Source organism: Panicum virgatum, chromosome 2N (assembly GCF_016808335.1).
Source record: "Panicum virgatum strain AP13 chromosome 2N, P.virgatum_v5, whole genome shotgun sequence".
NCBI classification, from domain to species: domain Eukaryota; kingdom Viridiplantae; phylum Streptophyta; class Magnoliopsida; order Poales; family Poaceae; genus Panicum; species Panicum virgatum.
The window spans coordinates 63,950,163-63,963,518 of NC_053146.1; the positions used below are offsets into that span (position 1 = coordinate 63,950,163).

Consider the following 13,356-nt stretch of genomic DNA (forward strand, 5'->3'; position numbering starts at 1 on the left):
GGATCCACACCAAAGCGTGACAACTTACAGACAGCACACTGAAAGAGAAGCACCCCTGCTCGCTGACTGAACCCTGTTGTCGGAACGGATGGGGCTGGTAGACCGGCGCTGCTGAATTTCTCGTTGCGGTGAAGGTATTCAGAGATCACCGGATCAGTATCGCAGGCATGGCGCACCAGTCACCGGCCATATGGAGGATTGGAGGCGTTCCCATGGGAAGCACCAGGCAAGACCTGTGTTTTGTTTGGTTATCCGTAGACGACAGAAATGAGCTGCGAATGGAAAGCGTATGTATGGTCTGGACGTCTGGTATTCTTTTTGCTCCTCTTCTGTCCTTTTCTAGGTCACTGTTCCTGGATCTTGTCTGCCTACAATGGGGATGCATATAATTGCATACGTATAGGACTCGTCCTGCAGGTGGGATGGCAATGAATGGGTGATGAAAAAGCAGCCGAATCCAGTATTTTTTTAATATTGTTGTTTGGGTAGGGTATAATAATAATCCATAAGAAATTGTTTGTTTTGGGTTGGTGATGAACTGATGATGAGTGGGGGAATTCATGCTTGCGTCGCAGTGCAGTGGGAACGAAAAGCTTCAGTTGCAGATATATTGCAAAGCACGTGGATCGCAGATCGTTTGGGATCAGATCAGACGATAGTGCAGCACGATCAGCGACCCTACGCTACGCCTGCCACCTAGGGACCGCCTGATGAATCGAACACAATGATTTCACATGAAACAAATTCGTCCCTGCAAACATCGAAATCATTTCCTGCACCCTAAGCAGGGTCATGGCACTCGGTTTCAGGACATTTTTATTTTTTTTTCAATTCAATAGACGTTTACCCTGCACTGCACCTATCCCGGGTCCAGTATTTCCAGTCCAGCTCGCCACGAGGACTGACGCGTCGGCCGGCAAATCGGAAGGAAACGGGCGGTGGCGCGAGCAACAGTGAGTCAGTGACATCTCGTCAAGAATAATAGGGCGGCATGCAGAGCTGGGGCACGTGTGATCCGGCGACGACGGCGATGCCGATGGGACGAAAGAGGCTGGGCAAAGCGAAGCGACCAATTGCCGCGCTCCCATGGATGGCATCATGGGCGGCAGGGTGGAGCGCCGAAGCGGGGGCATGGTCCGGTCCGGTCAGGTCAGGGTGTTGTAGCATCAGCACGCAGCGCCGAGCTGGATCTCACTCGCCGCCTCACTGCGAGTGCGTGTGGCGTGGCTAGCTTGGCAGGCGTGGCCCATCTTCTAGATCTCGGGCCAGGGCACGACGGAGAGCAGAGCAGAGGAAAATGGAGTGGACGTTGTCCCATTTCTCGCCAGGACACGCGATCGTTAGGGCGTCCGCAGTGGTCCGGCGATTTGGAGGAGAGAGAGGAGGGCGGCAGACGCTCGGGAAGAGTGCGCGTGAGAGCGAGCTCTCTCGGCGAGCGTCCAAGTTAGTGATGAGTTCGTCGCTAGTTACCACTGTGCAGCCACTGTTTACCGATTAAAAGAATCAAATCGCCAACCAAATCGTCAACCGCTGCGGATGCCCTTACCCAGGCACCCATCCTTTGGGCTGCTGGTTACACGAACACGACGCTGCTGGGTACACGAACACGACACGCCGCGCCGGCAACCAACTTTTGCTCGCCGCGCCGGCAAACAAAAAGGCGACGCGTCTCGGCTCGTCGCCAGCCACCACGCCATAATGCGCGCGGGCGGCGCTTTTGCCCGCACGGCCGCGGGTCTCCAGCCGGCGGCCGGAGGGCGGAAAGCGGGGCGCGGATGGTGTCGTTGAACGAACCTCGGGGGGGGGGGGGGGGGGGGCGGAGGGCAAGCTAGGGGCGTGCCCGCGTGGGTGCGCGATCGCTTCGGGCGCCGGGACAAGCGCGCGGCGATGATGGTGTCGCCGTACTTTGGTCGCCGCGGCGCGGTTCGAAACAAGAGGCTCCCCCCCGGCGTGCGTCGACCGGAAAATAGGAGCCAGAGCGGCCGGCCAGCATCGATCGGCGCGGCGGTGGTTGGACCGCACCGCGCCGCAGGGAAAGCGCCCCGGCCCGTTTCTGGACGCAGCCCCGGGTGAAGGCCGGATCCGCTCGTGAGATCCTCGCCATGATTGGGGCCGCAAAGCTTTAGCGAGTCGCATTTGGCTAGCGTGTGAGTGCGCGTTGATTGGCGTTTCGCTCCTTTTTTTTTGGGGGTAATGGCGTTTCGCTCCTTGATAAGACAACAGTTGCTGCAACAGTTGCTACAAACCTTTCCTGTCCAAAAGAAGAAAAAAAACTGTGACGGCCTTTTCTCGATCGTGGCATCGAGACTATGCAGAGGCTCGGAGCGTAATAATGATTGGATGGGAAAATTCTGTTTGCTGGGTGTCATATATACTTAAGGGCGGTAAAGGGTCTAAGATTTTGAATTAAAAAATCTAAAAACCGGGCTATAAAAAACTTGGACTCTAATTTTATATAATTTTGAATTAAATAATTTAAAGATTTTGTTGGGCTGTCACGTCTGCAGCCTCACGAGATCCGGGACAGTGCACACTGCAGTACCCCATGCGTAAGCTGAATACGGATCGGAATCAGACACAACTGCGAGGCGAGCTCTTTTGTTTTAGAAAAAAAATGGGGGAGGGGGAGGAAAACAGTTACAGAGCTGTGGGCAAACAAAACCCCTCGGTGCTATAGATGTTAGGGCAGTCTCAACCCTTCAATTTAGTTGGTTTCCATGGCATTAAATATAGTGCCACATAAGTAAAAAACTGAGTTGGCATGGGAGTTAATAAGGAGAGAAGAAAAAAACATGAAGAAACTAGGTCTCATACAAAAAATCATATCTACACAAAAACCAAGACAAAAGAAGAAGTGATTGGAGAGAGAAAAGAGAAAGAAAAAATATGATTGGATAGCAGTTTATTTTGAAGAAACCATCTATTAGATATGTAATTTTTATGAGTAGTATCTATATAATATAGTAAGTATAGAAACTACTGTCTTGGATTGGGATTGCTCTTATGCGAGGCGCAGAGCTTCTTGCGAAGAGATCCAACCCAAACGGGAAAAGGAGACAAGAGCGGCAATGATTTGCGCATCGCGTAGCTCACTAGCTCGGTATGATACGACCGATAATCTATGCCGGCCAGACAGGCAGACACAAGCTGCAGACGACTGGCATGCCTTATGAGTTTATGACGTGGCCCGGATTAGAACAGGGAGCAGAATGGAAATCCGGTCATGTCGGGTTGGGGGTTCAAAAAATTTTCTACGCTACTCGTCACCTCAAATCTTTAAACACATGCATGAGACATTAAACGCAGTTGAAAAAATAATTAATTACATAATCTAACTGATTATCATGAGATGAATCTTTTAAATCTAATTAGTTTATGATTGTACATTATTTATCAAGTAACAACGAAATATGCTACAGTATCAAAACCCAAACTTTTTCACCAACTAAACACACCCTTAGTATCTGAATGATCTTTGGTCATGTCCCACTAATACCTGACAGGGCAGATGACGGTTAAGATAGAACCTGGGACACACATGTATATCTGGACGCGATCGAGTATCCGGATGAACGAGCGTTTATGGGACTGATCCGTAGTCATTTTCTGCAAGAAAGAGCCAATGGCTGGATCTGAGTCTGATATAGATACGGATTACTACCCTCGCTCCCTGCAGCGAATCTATGGCACCCGATTCTTTTCAGGGCAATTTACGTCTCCCACTCTCAGCTCAAGGGGAGACGACGACGGAACTTGAGAACCGGCACGGGCACGGTCAGTCCACAGTCCCCGGCCCAGCTCTCCTCTCCCTTTCAAGTTTCAAAGCCCTCATGAAGCGAAACCATCATGGCGCGCTGCCGGCCTGCCCCGCCCAGCTCCAGCGCCCCTGAGTCTCCGATGCACAGCAGCAACACCCGGCCTCACACACACACAAACACACACTCAACATCCCAGTCAGTGCACACCTGACCTACCTAACCGCGCAGGTGGAGCCATCCACCTCCGGCCACTGCACGAGCCGATGGAAATTAGGTAAAGCGGTGGGGATAGCGATAGGGCCGCGCCGCAACAGCTGCGGCGGCAGGGCGGACTGCCCGCGCGGCAGCGCCCGGGGCGAAGGAGACAGCGGCGACCGGCGAGCATGAACGGACGGCCAGGAGCAGGCAGTAGCAAAGCATTGCGCGGCCGAGCGCCGGCCGGCCGGCCGGCCGGACAAGCGCGTCTTTCGGCCTTCCAAAAGCAGCGGAACGGGCCGAAACCTCTCTCTTTTTTAAACTGCAATTTGCACTGGTGATGCTTTGCAAGCTACTAGTTTTAAAAAAATACAAAAAATGTCTGTGAATCTACGAACTTTCTCCGAAATCCTCAAAAGGAGGCGGCGAAATACGCGTGCGGAGACGGCCGGGGGGGCCGCTGGGCTGCGGTGGTGATGATGGCCTGGTGCCGGACCGGACTGCTGGTGGCCAGCACCGCGTGCGCGCTGTGCTCCAGGCCGCCCCGCTTTTTGCCGCCGGCCTCCTCTTTCTTTAGCCGGGCGCCTGCCTGCCGCCGCCTCGTGCCTGGGCGTATTCGACCACCGGGCGACCGGCTCCTGCCGCTCGCTGCGTGCGTGGTGGATGATGAGCAGGAGATGTCGTGGCATCGTTCCCGTCGCGTCGATGCTGAGGGCGACGGGAAGGGAATTTTCTCTCTCTCTCCGTCGTCGCGCCCGGCGCCGGATGATGCCTGCCAAATCCTCCAAGGTTGGCGTCGTCGTTCTCCCAGGATTGTTGAGACGGCCCTGTACATGTTTAGATATGTGCTGGCACCTTCTCATCGTTTCTTTCCTGAAAGTTGGAACCAACGACCACATGTAAAGTGAAATAGTAGTGATATTATCTCGCGAGATACCGATTGGGCGTTGTCAATGTATGGTGCGTGTTTGCTAGCCGCCTAGTGCCACCTGAAAGTGATCGGGTGCTCTAACCTAAGAGGGGGAGGGGGTGAATTAGGCACTAATAAAAACTTAGACCTATGGCTCCAACTAGTTTGCACAAAACTTAAACTAAAACATGCTATCAATATGTGCAACTAGGTTGTTCTAGTGTAAAACCCCTATCCCAAAAGAGTTTAGCAACCTATAGCCTTTCCTATCAAGAAACTATTCTATGAAAGTAAAGGCATACAAATTACTAGAAGAAATGCGGAAGCTTAAAGAGCGGGATAGGAGATAGCAAACTCTTGACGCGGGTGTTTATCCCGTGGTTCGGTTAGCCACAAAGGCACACCTACATCCACGTTGTTGTAGCACTCACTAAGAGTATTGCTACTCGGCCACCAAGTCTCTTCCGTGAACACAATCACGGTCACCTTGGCCCCGGGTTCCACTAAGGAGCTTCTCCACAAAGGATGGGGGTCTCCACGTCCCCCGCACAAAGGTGTCGTCGCCGCTCCACACCAAGTTGGAGGGTCGATGACGTTGCCGGCGAGCTCCACGCTCCAAGGTGCCGGCGCACCAAGCTCTTGTTTTGGTTCACTAATGAACCACAGCACAAAGGCTCTAAGCCTTGCAAACTCACTCACTAAGAGCTAATCCTTTACACAACACTCTCAAAGTGTGCTAAGGGCTAAGGATATGATCTTGATGCTTTTGTATGGCTTGGAGATGTTCTTGGGTGTGTGTGGGATGTCCAGCAACTCCAGCAAGCTTCAAATGGCCGGGGTGAGGCGTATATATAGGCCACCAAGTCTTGTAGCCGTTGCTCCAACGGTTAGCTGAAAATCTGCGTACCACCGGAAGAACCGATGCCTCTTGGCAGGGTAGCGTCGGTTCATCCGGTCACTCATAACACGAAGTAGCCGTTGGACTCCTGATGGCTGACGCAGAGACCACCGGTTGAACCGATGCTTTGCACCGATGCCTCACCGGTTCAACCGGTGCTGAAGGAATCTTCTCCTGGACGCTGACGTCATTACACCGGTGGTATGCACCGATGCACCGTCGGTTGAACCGGTGCTGAAGAAACTTCTTCTGGGCACTTGACATCGTCTCTGGTACAAAGGACGGCCATTGCACCGATGCCCTATTTTAGACCGTCGGTTCAACCGGTGCCTATAGGCTGACTTGGCTTCGATTCCCTTCTGCACCAAAGTATCAAGGCGTCGGTTCTTCCGACTACCATCGGATGCTCCGATGCCCTGGCGTCGGTTCTTCCGGTACTCCTGAATCGAAGAGCTTTCAGGGCGCTGCCCTGAGACCCGCGAGGGGCGGCTCCCCCTCGACCCCCGTCCGCTAACCGGGTAGCGGAACCCCCGTAGGGGCAGTCCATCGGGCCTTGCTACGCCTATCTTCTCTTTCTCTTTGTCATCACTTGAACCTAAAAGCCTGAGAATGATCATCTTAACAATCATATTAGTCCAAGTGTTGTGTTGTCATTCGATCACCAAAATCACTCGAAATGGCATCAATGGTGCCATGTTCGTTACACCACCTGACATCTATCCATTTCATAAAATCTATCCCAGTGATTTTTCTGACAATTGCCGTGTGTCTTTGTGGATAACGGACAGTAACAATGCATCTATTAATCTCTCATCTTACCATGAATATTGAGAAGAACACATTTACCAATAAATAAGTAGTGGAGTAATACCAATCACGTATTCACGTGCGCAATTAACAGTGATTTACGTGGAAAACATCATGAGGTGAGGAGTAAAAATCACGGGCCAACTTGTCCACTCCAAACCTTCACTACAATCAACATTATAGGGGCTCCATTCTAGAACATCTAGAGGATAAACAGAAAAGTTATATATCATGTCCCCTTCGATAATTAGTTCATATGTTATCATACTCTATTATTGTGTTGTGGTCGTATGAATTTGGTGGACATGCTCAAACTACCACCAATGTTATCACCATAGTGGTCTGTTGCTCTACTCATAACCAATCCCTGAACCAACTGGCCGGAACTAAACCTCCGATCAGGCTTGAGGGTGATTGGTTTAGAGCTATCAAATTGAGTACTTGCTTCTCCGTATTGTCTCTAAACTTCCACTATAATCAACAACAGGTACAGAGACTCCATTCTAGAACATCTAGAGGATAACTTAGCAAATATATAGACACACACACACACACCATGATGCAAAACTTAGCATCAATAATATGAACCACAAACACAAGAGTATGATAATACAGAACTGACCAACGATGGGTAGAAATTGGTGAAAATTAGCACGATCCTAATTCTGCCAACTTTAGTAGGTTAGGTTTATAGGAAAAATAATGGAGGAGCCGAAAGGCTCTAAATGGCTAGGCGATCGATCAATGATCAATTGATCATGCACTTGTATACCTCCACAATCCACATGACAATATATCATACATAGTAGAGCCGATGAATCACTCTGCTACTAGGTCTGCAACTGTAATCTTTCATGCGTCGTCGAGTAGCTTTCATGTCAAATCAGTGTCTCCGTCTCCCTTTCTTAATTGTACTCCTTGTTTATTCATGCCGGTCCATTCTCGTAACAGAAATCAACCAACGTTTGCAGGTCACTAATCCAGTACACACTGTCACGAATGCAGACAGTCTCTCAGTTCCTTAGCTTGAGAAGCAAATCAAGCCATCACACATAAAAAAGAAAATGAACATATCTGGTGGAAACCGTAATTTTTGTGAAAATTCGTGTAAACCATGACAAAAAAGTCGCCTAAATTCACCAAAAAAAGCGCATATGTAGATAATATGATAATACACAACCTTGTAAAATATCTTGTCCAAACTCGACTTTGTTTGTGAGATATAAAAATAACAAATTTCTATCAAATCATTTGGACACCTTTCTGGCTTGAAATTTGTTATTATTATATCTCACAAACGAAGCTGAGTTTGGACAAAATATTTTATAAGGTTGTGTATCATCAATATGTGTAAATTTTGTAGTGAATTTAGATGACTTTTTTTATCGTGATTTGCACGGGTTTTCATGAAGACTCAAAAAGAAAACGCAAAAGCAAACAGCAGGCCGGGGTAGTAAGATCGAGATGGCCAGATGGGAACGAAAGCAAAGGCAAAAAGGCGGCCACACCCACTGCGCTGCGCCACCCAGATACCCAGTAAAGAAGCCGTCCACTCCAATCCGAACCATTCCTTCGTCCCCCCCCCCCCCCCCCCCCCCCCTCCGGCCTCCCCCTCCCTCATCGATCCGGCCAAAAGCGAAGCAAAGCAGAGCATATTTCTCCAGCATCGGTCTCGCCAAAAGAGCAGCGGAACTGGAACTGGGGATCGAGGAGGCACCAAGAAAGCGAGCCGAGCGCATCACGCAGGGCTCCCCTTTTCTCGCTCAAAAAGAATAGATCACTCCCTCTCTCTATCTATCGTAGCTAGCCGCACTTGGAATTGGATCGCACTGGCTGCCACTCGCGCAATCCACTCTCGCTCATAGCCAGCCATAGCCTGGCATCTTAGCTATAACTGGCTGCTAGCTAGCCTCCTCTTCCTCCTCGTCCAGCCTGCTACCCTTCCCGGTTCTCAGTTCTCACCGCGTTGCCATTAAAAACCCCTTGCCTTGCTTGTTACCACGGCGACCTCGAGCATGCGCACGCTTCATGTGGCCGCCTCGCCGCAGTAGCAGCTTACATGGATACGCTGTTTAGGTTGGTTAGCCTCCAAGCCTCCGAGCAGCAGCAGCAGTCGGCGTCCTACAACTCGAGGAGCACCACGTCGAGCGGCTCCAGGTCGTCGTCGCACCAGACCAACGCCTCCTACAACTACTACTACCACAGCAACAGCAGCGGCGGCGGCGGGCAGTACTACTACGGCCAGCAGCACCAGCAGTACTACCTGGAGCCGTACCAGCAAGAAGAATGCGGCAACGCCCACCACCTTTACATGGATGAAGACTTCTCATCGTCGTCCTCGTCGAGGCAGCACTTCCACTCGCACGGTGCGGCGGTGCAGCCGCCGACGTCGTCCGTGGCCACGGCGCCGACGCCCCCGCTGTCCACGTCGTCCACGGCCGCGGGGGCGGCGCACGCGTTGTTCGAGGCGGCGGACCTGTCGTTCCCGCCCGACCTCAACCTCGACTTCTCGTCCCCGGCGTCGTCCTCCGGCGGGGGCGCGGCGTCGTCGGCGGCGCTCGGGGGTGGTGGCGGCGGGAGGTGGGCGAGCCAGCTGCTGCTGGAGTGCGCCCGGGCGGTGGCGGCGCGGGACAGCCAGCGCGTGCAGCAGCTGATGTGGATGCTCAACGAGCTGGCGTCGCCGTACGGGGACGTCGAGCAGAAGCTGGCCAACTACTTCCTCCCGGGGCTCTTCGCGCGGCTCACGGCGTCCGGGCCGCGGACGCTGCGCACGCTCGCGGCGGCGTCCGACCGGAACACGTCGTTCGACTCCACGCGGCGCACGGCGCTGCGGTTCCAGGAGCTCAGCCCGTGGTCGTCCTTCGGGCACGTGGCCGCCAACGGCGCCATCCTGGAGTCGTTCCTGGAGGCCGCCGCGGCGTCGTCGGAGCCGCAGCGGTTCCACATCCTCGACCTCAGCAACACGTTCTGCACGCAGTGGCCGACGCTGCTCGAGGCGCTCGCCACGCGATCCGCCGACGACACGCCGCACCTGTCCATCACCACCGTGGTGTCGGCCGCGCCGTCCGCGCCGACGGCCGCCGTGCAGCGCGTGATGCGGGAGATCGGCCAGCGGATGGAGAAGTTCGCGCGGCTCATGGGCGTGCCCTTCAGCTTCCGCGCCGTGCACCACGCCGGGGACCTCGCGGAGCTCGACCTCGACGCGCTCGACCTGCGCGACGGCGGCGCCACCACCGCGGTCGCCGTCAACTGCGTCAACTCGCTGCGCGGCGTGGTGCCGGGCGGTGCCCGCCGGAGAGACGCGTTCACCTCGTCCCTCCGGCGCCTCGACCCGCGGGTCGTCACCGTCGTCGAGGAGGAGGCCGATCTCGTGGCTTCCGACCCTGGCGCATCCGAGGAACAAGACGGCGACACGGAGGCGGCCTTCTTGAAGGTGTTCGGCGAGGGCTTGCGGTTCTTCTCGGCTTACATGGACTCTCTGGAGGAGAGCTTCCCCAAGACAAGCAACGAGCGGCTGGCATTGGAGAGGGGAGCCGGACGTGCCATCGTGGACCTGGTCTCGTGCCCGGCGTCGGAGTCCATGGAGCGGCGGGAGACGGCGGCGTCATGGGCACGCCGCATGCGGTCGGCCGGGTTCTCTCCGGTGGCATTCAGCGAGGACGTCGCCGACGACGTGCGGTCACTGCTCCGCCGGTACCGGGAGGGTTGGTCGATGCGGGACGCCTGTTTAGACGACTCGGCACCCGGAGCAGGTGTCTTCCTCGCGTGGAAGGAGCAGCCTCTCGTGTGGGCAAGCGCGTGGAGGCCATGATCGAGATCGATCGAGGATCGGATCTCATCGACGCAAATGCAAGCTCGGTGAGTATGTACGTGGCATGAATGATGATCAAGCAGCATGAGCAGGGAGAGGCAAGGGCGCTGCCATACCTAGGCATCCAGCGTTGATGCATCGATCGATGATCCCTGCATCGGATCTCGATCGCGCACGTGTGCATGGGTATGGCTTGCTCGATCTCTCTCCTTGCTCGTCTTGAAAACTGATCGAATGGGGAATGGTTCGGCTCGCACATGTAGGGTTTTCAATTGAAGCAGCGTAAGCGTAGGGATTGCTCACGTACACATTGGTTGCAGCGAGGTGAAAGAGGAGGGGGTACGGCCGGTGTCGTCGATAGTTTTAGGTCTTAGACTTGATCTATTTCAAATTTGAATCATCGATCGCCACAAGTTCTTGGCGTGATGATTTCGATTTTCTTGCTTCTTTTCTCTCCCATTCCTCTGTGTGTTTCTTCTTGCATTGTAAGCCCAACAACTTTCTTCCCTTTGGACGGAATTACGTGCATGGTTTTTGTCATACGCCGTCTCGTGTAGCTTATATAGCTACGTACTAGATTCTTGCAAAGATTGATGCTTGCATTGCATGGTTGTTGCGATGTTGCTTCCTGTCTCGTTGATGGGAGCTAAGGCCTAAGGGTGTTAGGACAGACATTTGCACGGCCTACTACTTTTGGTTACCAGTACCAATATCAAGCAGGACTGCAAGAAGCACTAAACTAGTATACTGAATAGTCAAATGAGATGGCTAGACTACTCCCTATTTATATAAAAAGGATAGAGTGCTCTCTATATTTTTCCGGAGTTACATATTTCATTATTGGAGCTCCTCCTTTTTTTCTATTTGAAATGATCAAATTAAGAAATGTCAGGACCGACCGTTTCAGACTGGTCAAAGAAGTTTATGTCATACATTTTACCTGATCCACAAGAGTATGATTAGATCAACACTTTGAGGATCTATGCGAGATCAGGTATACAGTAAATATATACTTGCTATTTCAAAAAAAAAAACGGCAAAAAGCTAAAATACCCCTCATCCGAATAGGCCGGAGCGTATATGTCTTTTCGTATAATAGTTAGCTTCAGTTCTCATAGAAAATGGACTAGTATGTTTTTTTAAAGTTAGTTCCTTTCCATGAAATAATTTAAAAGTTAGTGTGACAAATGGCATTATGTTGCTTCAGCAGATGATCTAGCTGGATAGGGGACCGTCTATTACTTCGTTTTTCAGAATGTCTCTAGTGATGAAATAGAGCAGCAGCAGCAGCAGCTAATAATTTGGAGCAGTCCATATCATTCAGTGCACTCCAAGAAGCCGGATGAAATTGGTTGTGTCATTTGCAAGCTAGCTCTGATCGACCTTTTATGAGACCTGCTGGAAACGACCGGCGCCGGCCTGTCGTTGACATATTGGTTTAATTAACTAGTAGATCAGCTTTGATGCTGTGCTATAAGACGCAGATCTGGAGTTGTTACAGCTTGCGACATATATATAGTAGTGGTGGGGAGTGAGAGTGATCGACAGCTAGCGATCAGCTAGCATATATGATGGCATCATCAAACTCATAATTAACTGCAGGCTGATGAACATACAGGACCGGATGTTGATCGGAATTAGAGGGTTAGGTGATGGGGTGATATCATTTGTCACACTTGCGGTTGATTTTATGTCGTGGTCTGTTTGACGAGCAGTCCCGATCGATGGCTATCTAGCCTGCAATTTGCATGTATATATATATAGGTGCAATGACAGCAGACTAATTGTAAAAACTGAAACATGCAGCTAGCAGAAACGTCACGGCGTAGAAAGTCTTTGAGGAACTGAAATGGCAACGCACAGCATATGACCAGCCCTAGCTATAGCTAGCCGGCGTGGTGGCCTCCGATGAAGAAGGAGATCCTCCGTCCCAGCGTGCACCTGCAAATTTCTGGACACCAACGACGACTAATCCCAGCGAGATTTCATGTGTGCGCGCGGCTGCTGCAATCTGCTGCAACAACTGCCGGCCGGTAGCGCGCGGCACGGGCAAACACGGGTCGTTATCGTGTGGGCGGGCGGCTGAAGTGGCTTTAGTAGCTTTCAGCACGGGTGAGGCTGATCGAGGCCAGGGCTCGGCGCTCGCGGCTGGACGGCCGGACGGGGGAGCGGAGGAGAGCGGACGAGGGGAGGGGGGAGGCGCATCTGGCGGCGAGGGGTGGAGGAATCTAGCAAACCAAGGTGGGCTTGGACCGATCGCCTGGCCGGCCGCTGGCTGGCTAGTGGTAGTGGATGGAGGAGGCTGCGCGGCCTACGCGCGGACGGCCGGGCCGGGGGCCGGGCCCCCCCACGGACGCCACACGATAGAACGCGCCCTTTTCCGCCGCGTTTCTCCCGGGGAATCATTACGCGCGCCGACCCGATCGACCCCCCGTTCGCCCGGCCGCCGGCGACTCGTCTCCATCTCCCGCCTGCCATGCTTCCTCCTCCCGCTCCCCACGCCACGCATCGATCGGCCGGCGCCGTCGCTGTCTACCGCGAGGCGCCGATCGAGCCCCCCGCGAAGCACGTGCTGACGTGCAGTCCCCGGCTAGCTGCACGTGCCGTGTGCGAAGATTAACTTTGGGTAATCGTAACTGCCTGGGCCGTGGCCCTCAAACTTTGGTTGCTATTCAATTCTGTTTCTGCTCATCATCAGAAGCATTACTGGATAGGAACTAGCCGGCCAGCTTGGATACGTTTGTTTATTTTCCCAGCTGATTGGCTAGGAGTATATCGCTGGCGACGATGGCCTCATCCTGTACGTCAGTCAATGCAACCATATACCGTATATGCCGTATGATTGAAGGGTTGCTTGTCGCTATATACGCCTATACCTATCATCCTCCTACAAAAATTTCCTCAGCCGGCAGAATCGGCCATGGCCATGTAAGTACACTGCAGTCTTGCAGAAATATAATTGGCTTGCAAGTATAGT

General features: G+C 52.8%; 1 protein-coding gene across 3 annotated transcripts; it reads left to right on the top strand.

Moving 5' to 3' along the window:
* The first annotated feature begins 8,166 nt into the window (after positions 1 to 8,166).
* On the top strand, positions 8,167 to 12,560 carry LOC120658533 (protein SHORT-ROOT 1). 3 transcript variants are annotated; one of them, XM_039936791.1, is made up of 2 exons: positions 8,167 to 10,426; positions 12,186 to 12,560. In XM_039936791.1, the coding sequence occupies exon 1, from the start codon at positions 8,628 to 8,630 to the stop codon at positions 10,377 to 10,379; it is 1,752 nt and encodes a 583-aa protein (XP_039792725.1). In that variant the 5' UTR covers positions 8,167 to 8,627; the 3' UTR covers positions 10,380 to 10,426; positions 12,186 to 12,560. The 3 variants fall into 3 exon arrangements, with proteins under 3 accessions (XP_039792725.1, XP_039792726.1, XP_039792724.1); XM_039936792.1 differs by lacking the exon at positions 12,186 to 12,560 and adding an exon at positions 11,590 to 11,750; XM_039936790.1 differs by lacking the exon at positions 12,186 to 12,560 and having other exon boundaries at positions 8,167 to 8,558; positions 8,592 to 10,921.
* Positions 12,561 to 13,356: the final 796 nt, after the last annotated feature.

What these genes read in the sequence shown, in the direction of transcription:
- LOC120658533 (XM_039936791.1), top strand. Translation starts at nt 8,628, where the DNA reads ATGGATACGCTGTTTAGGTTGGTTAGCCTCCAAGCCTCCGAGCAGCAG.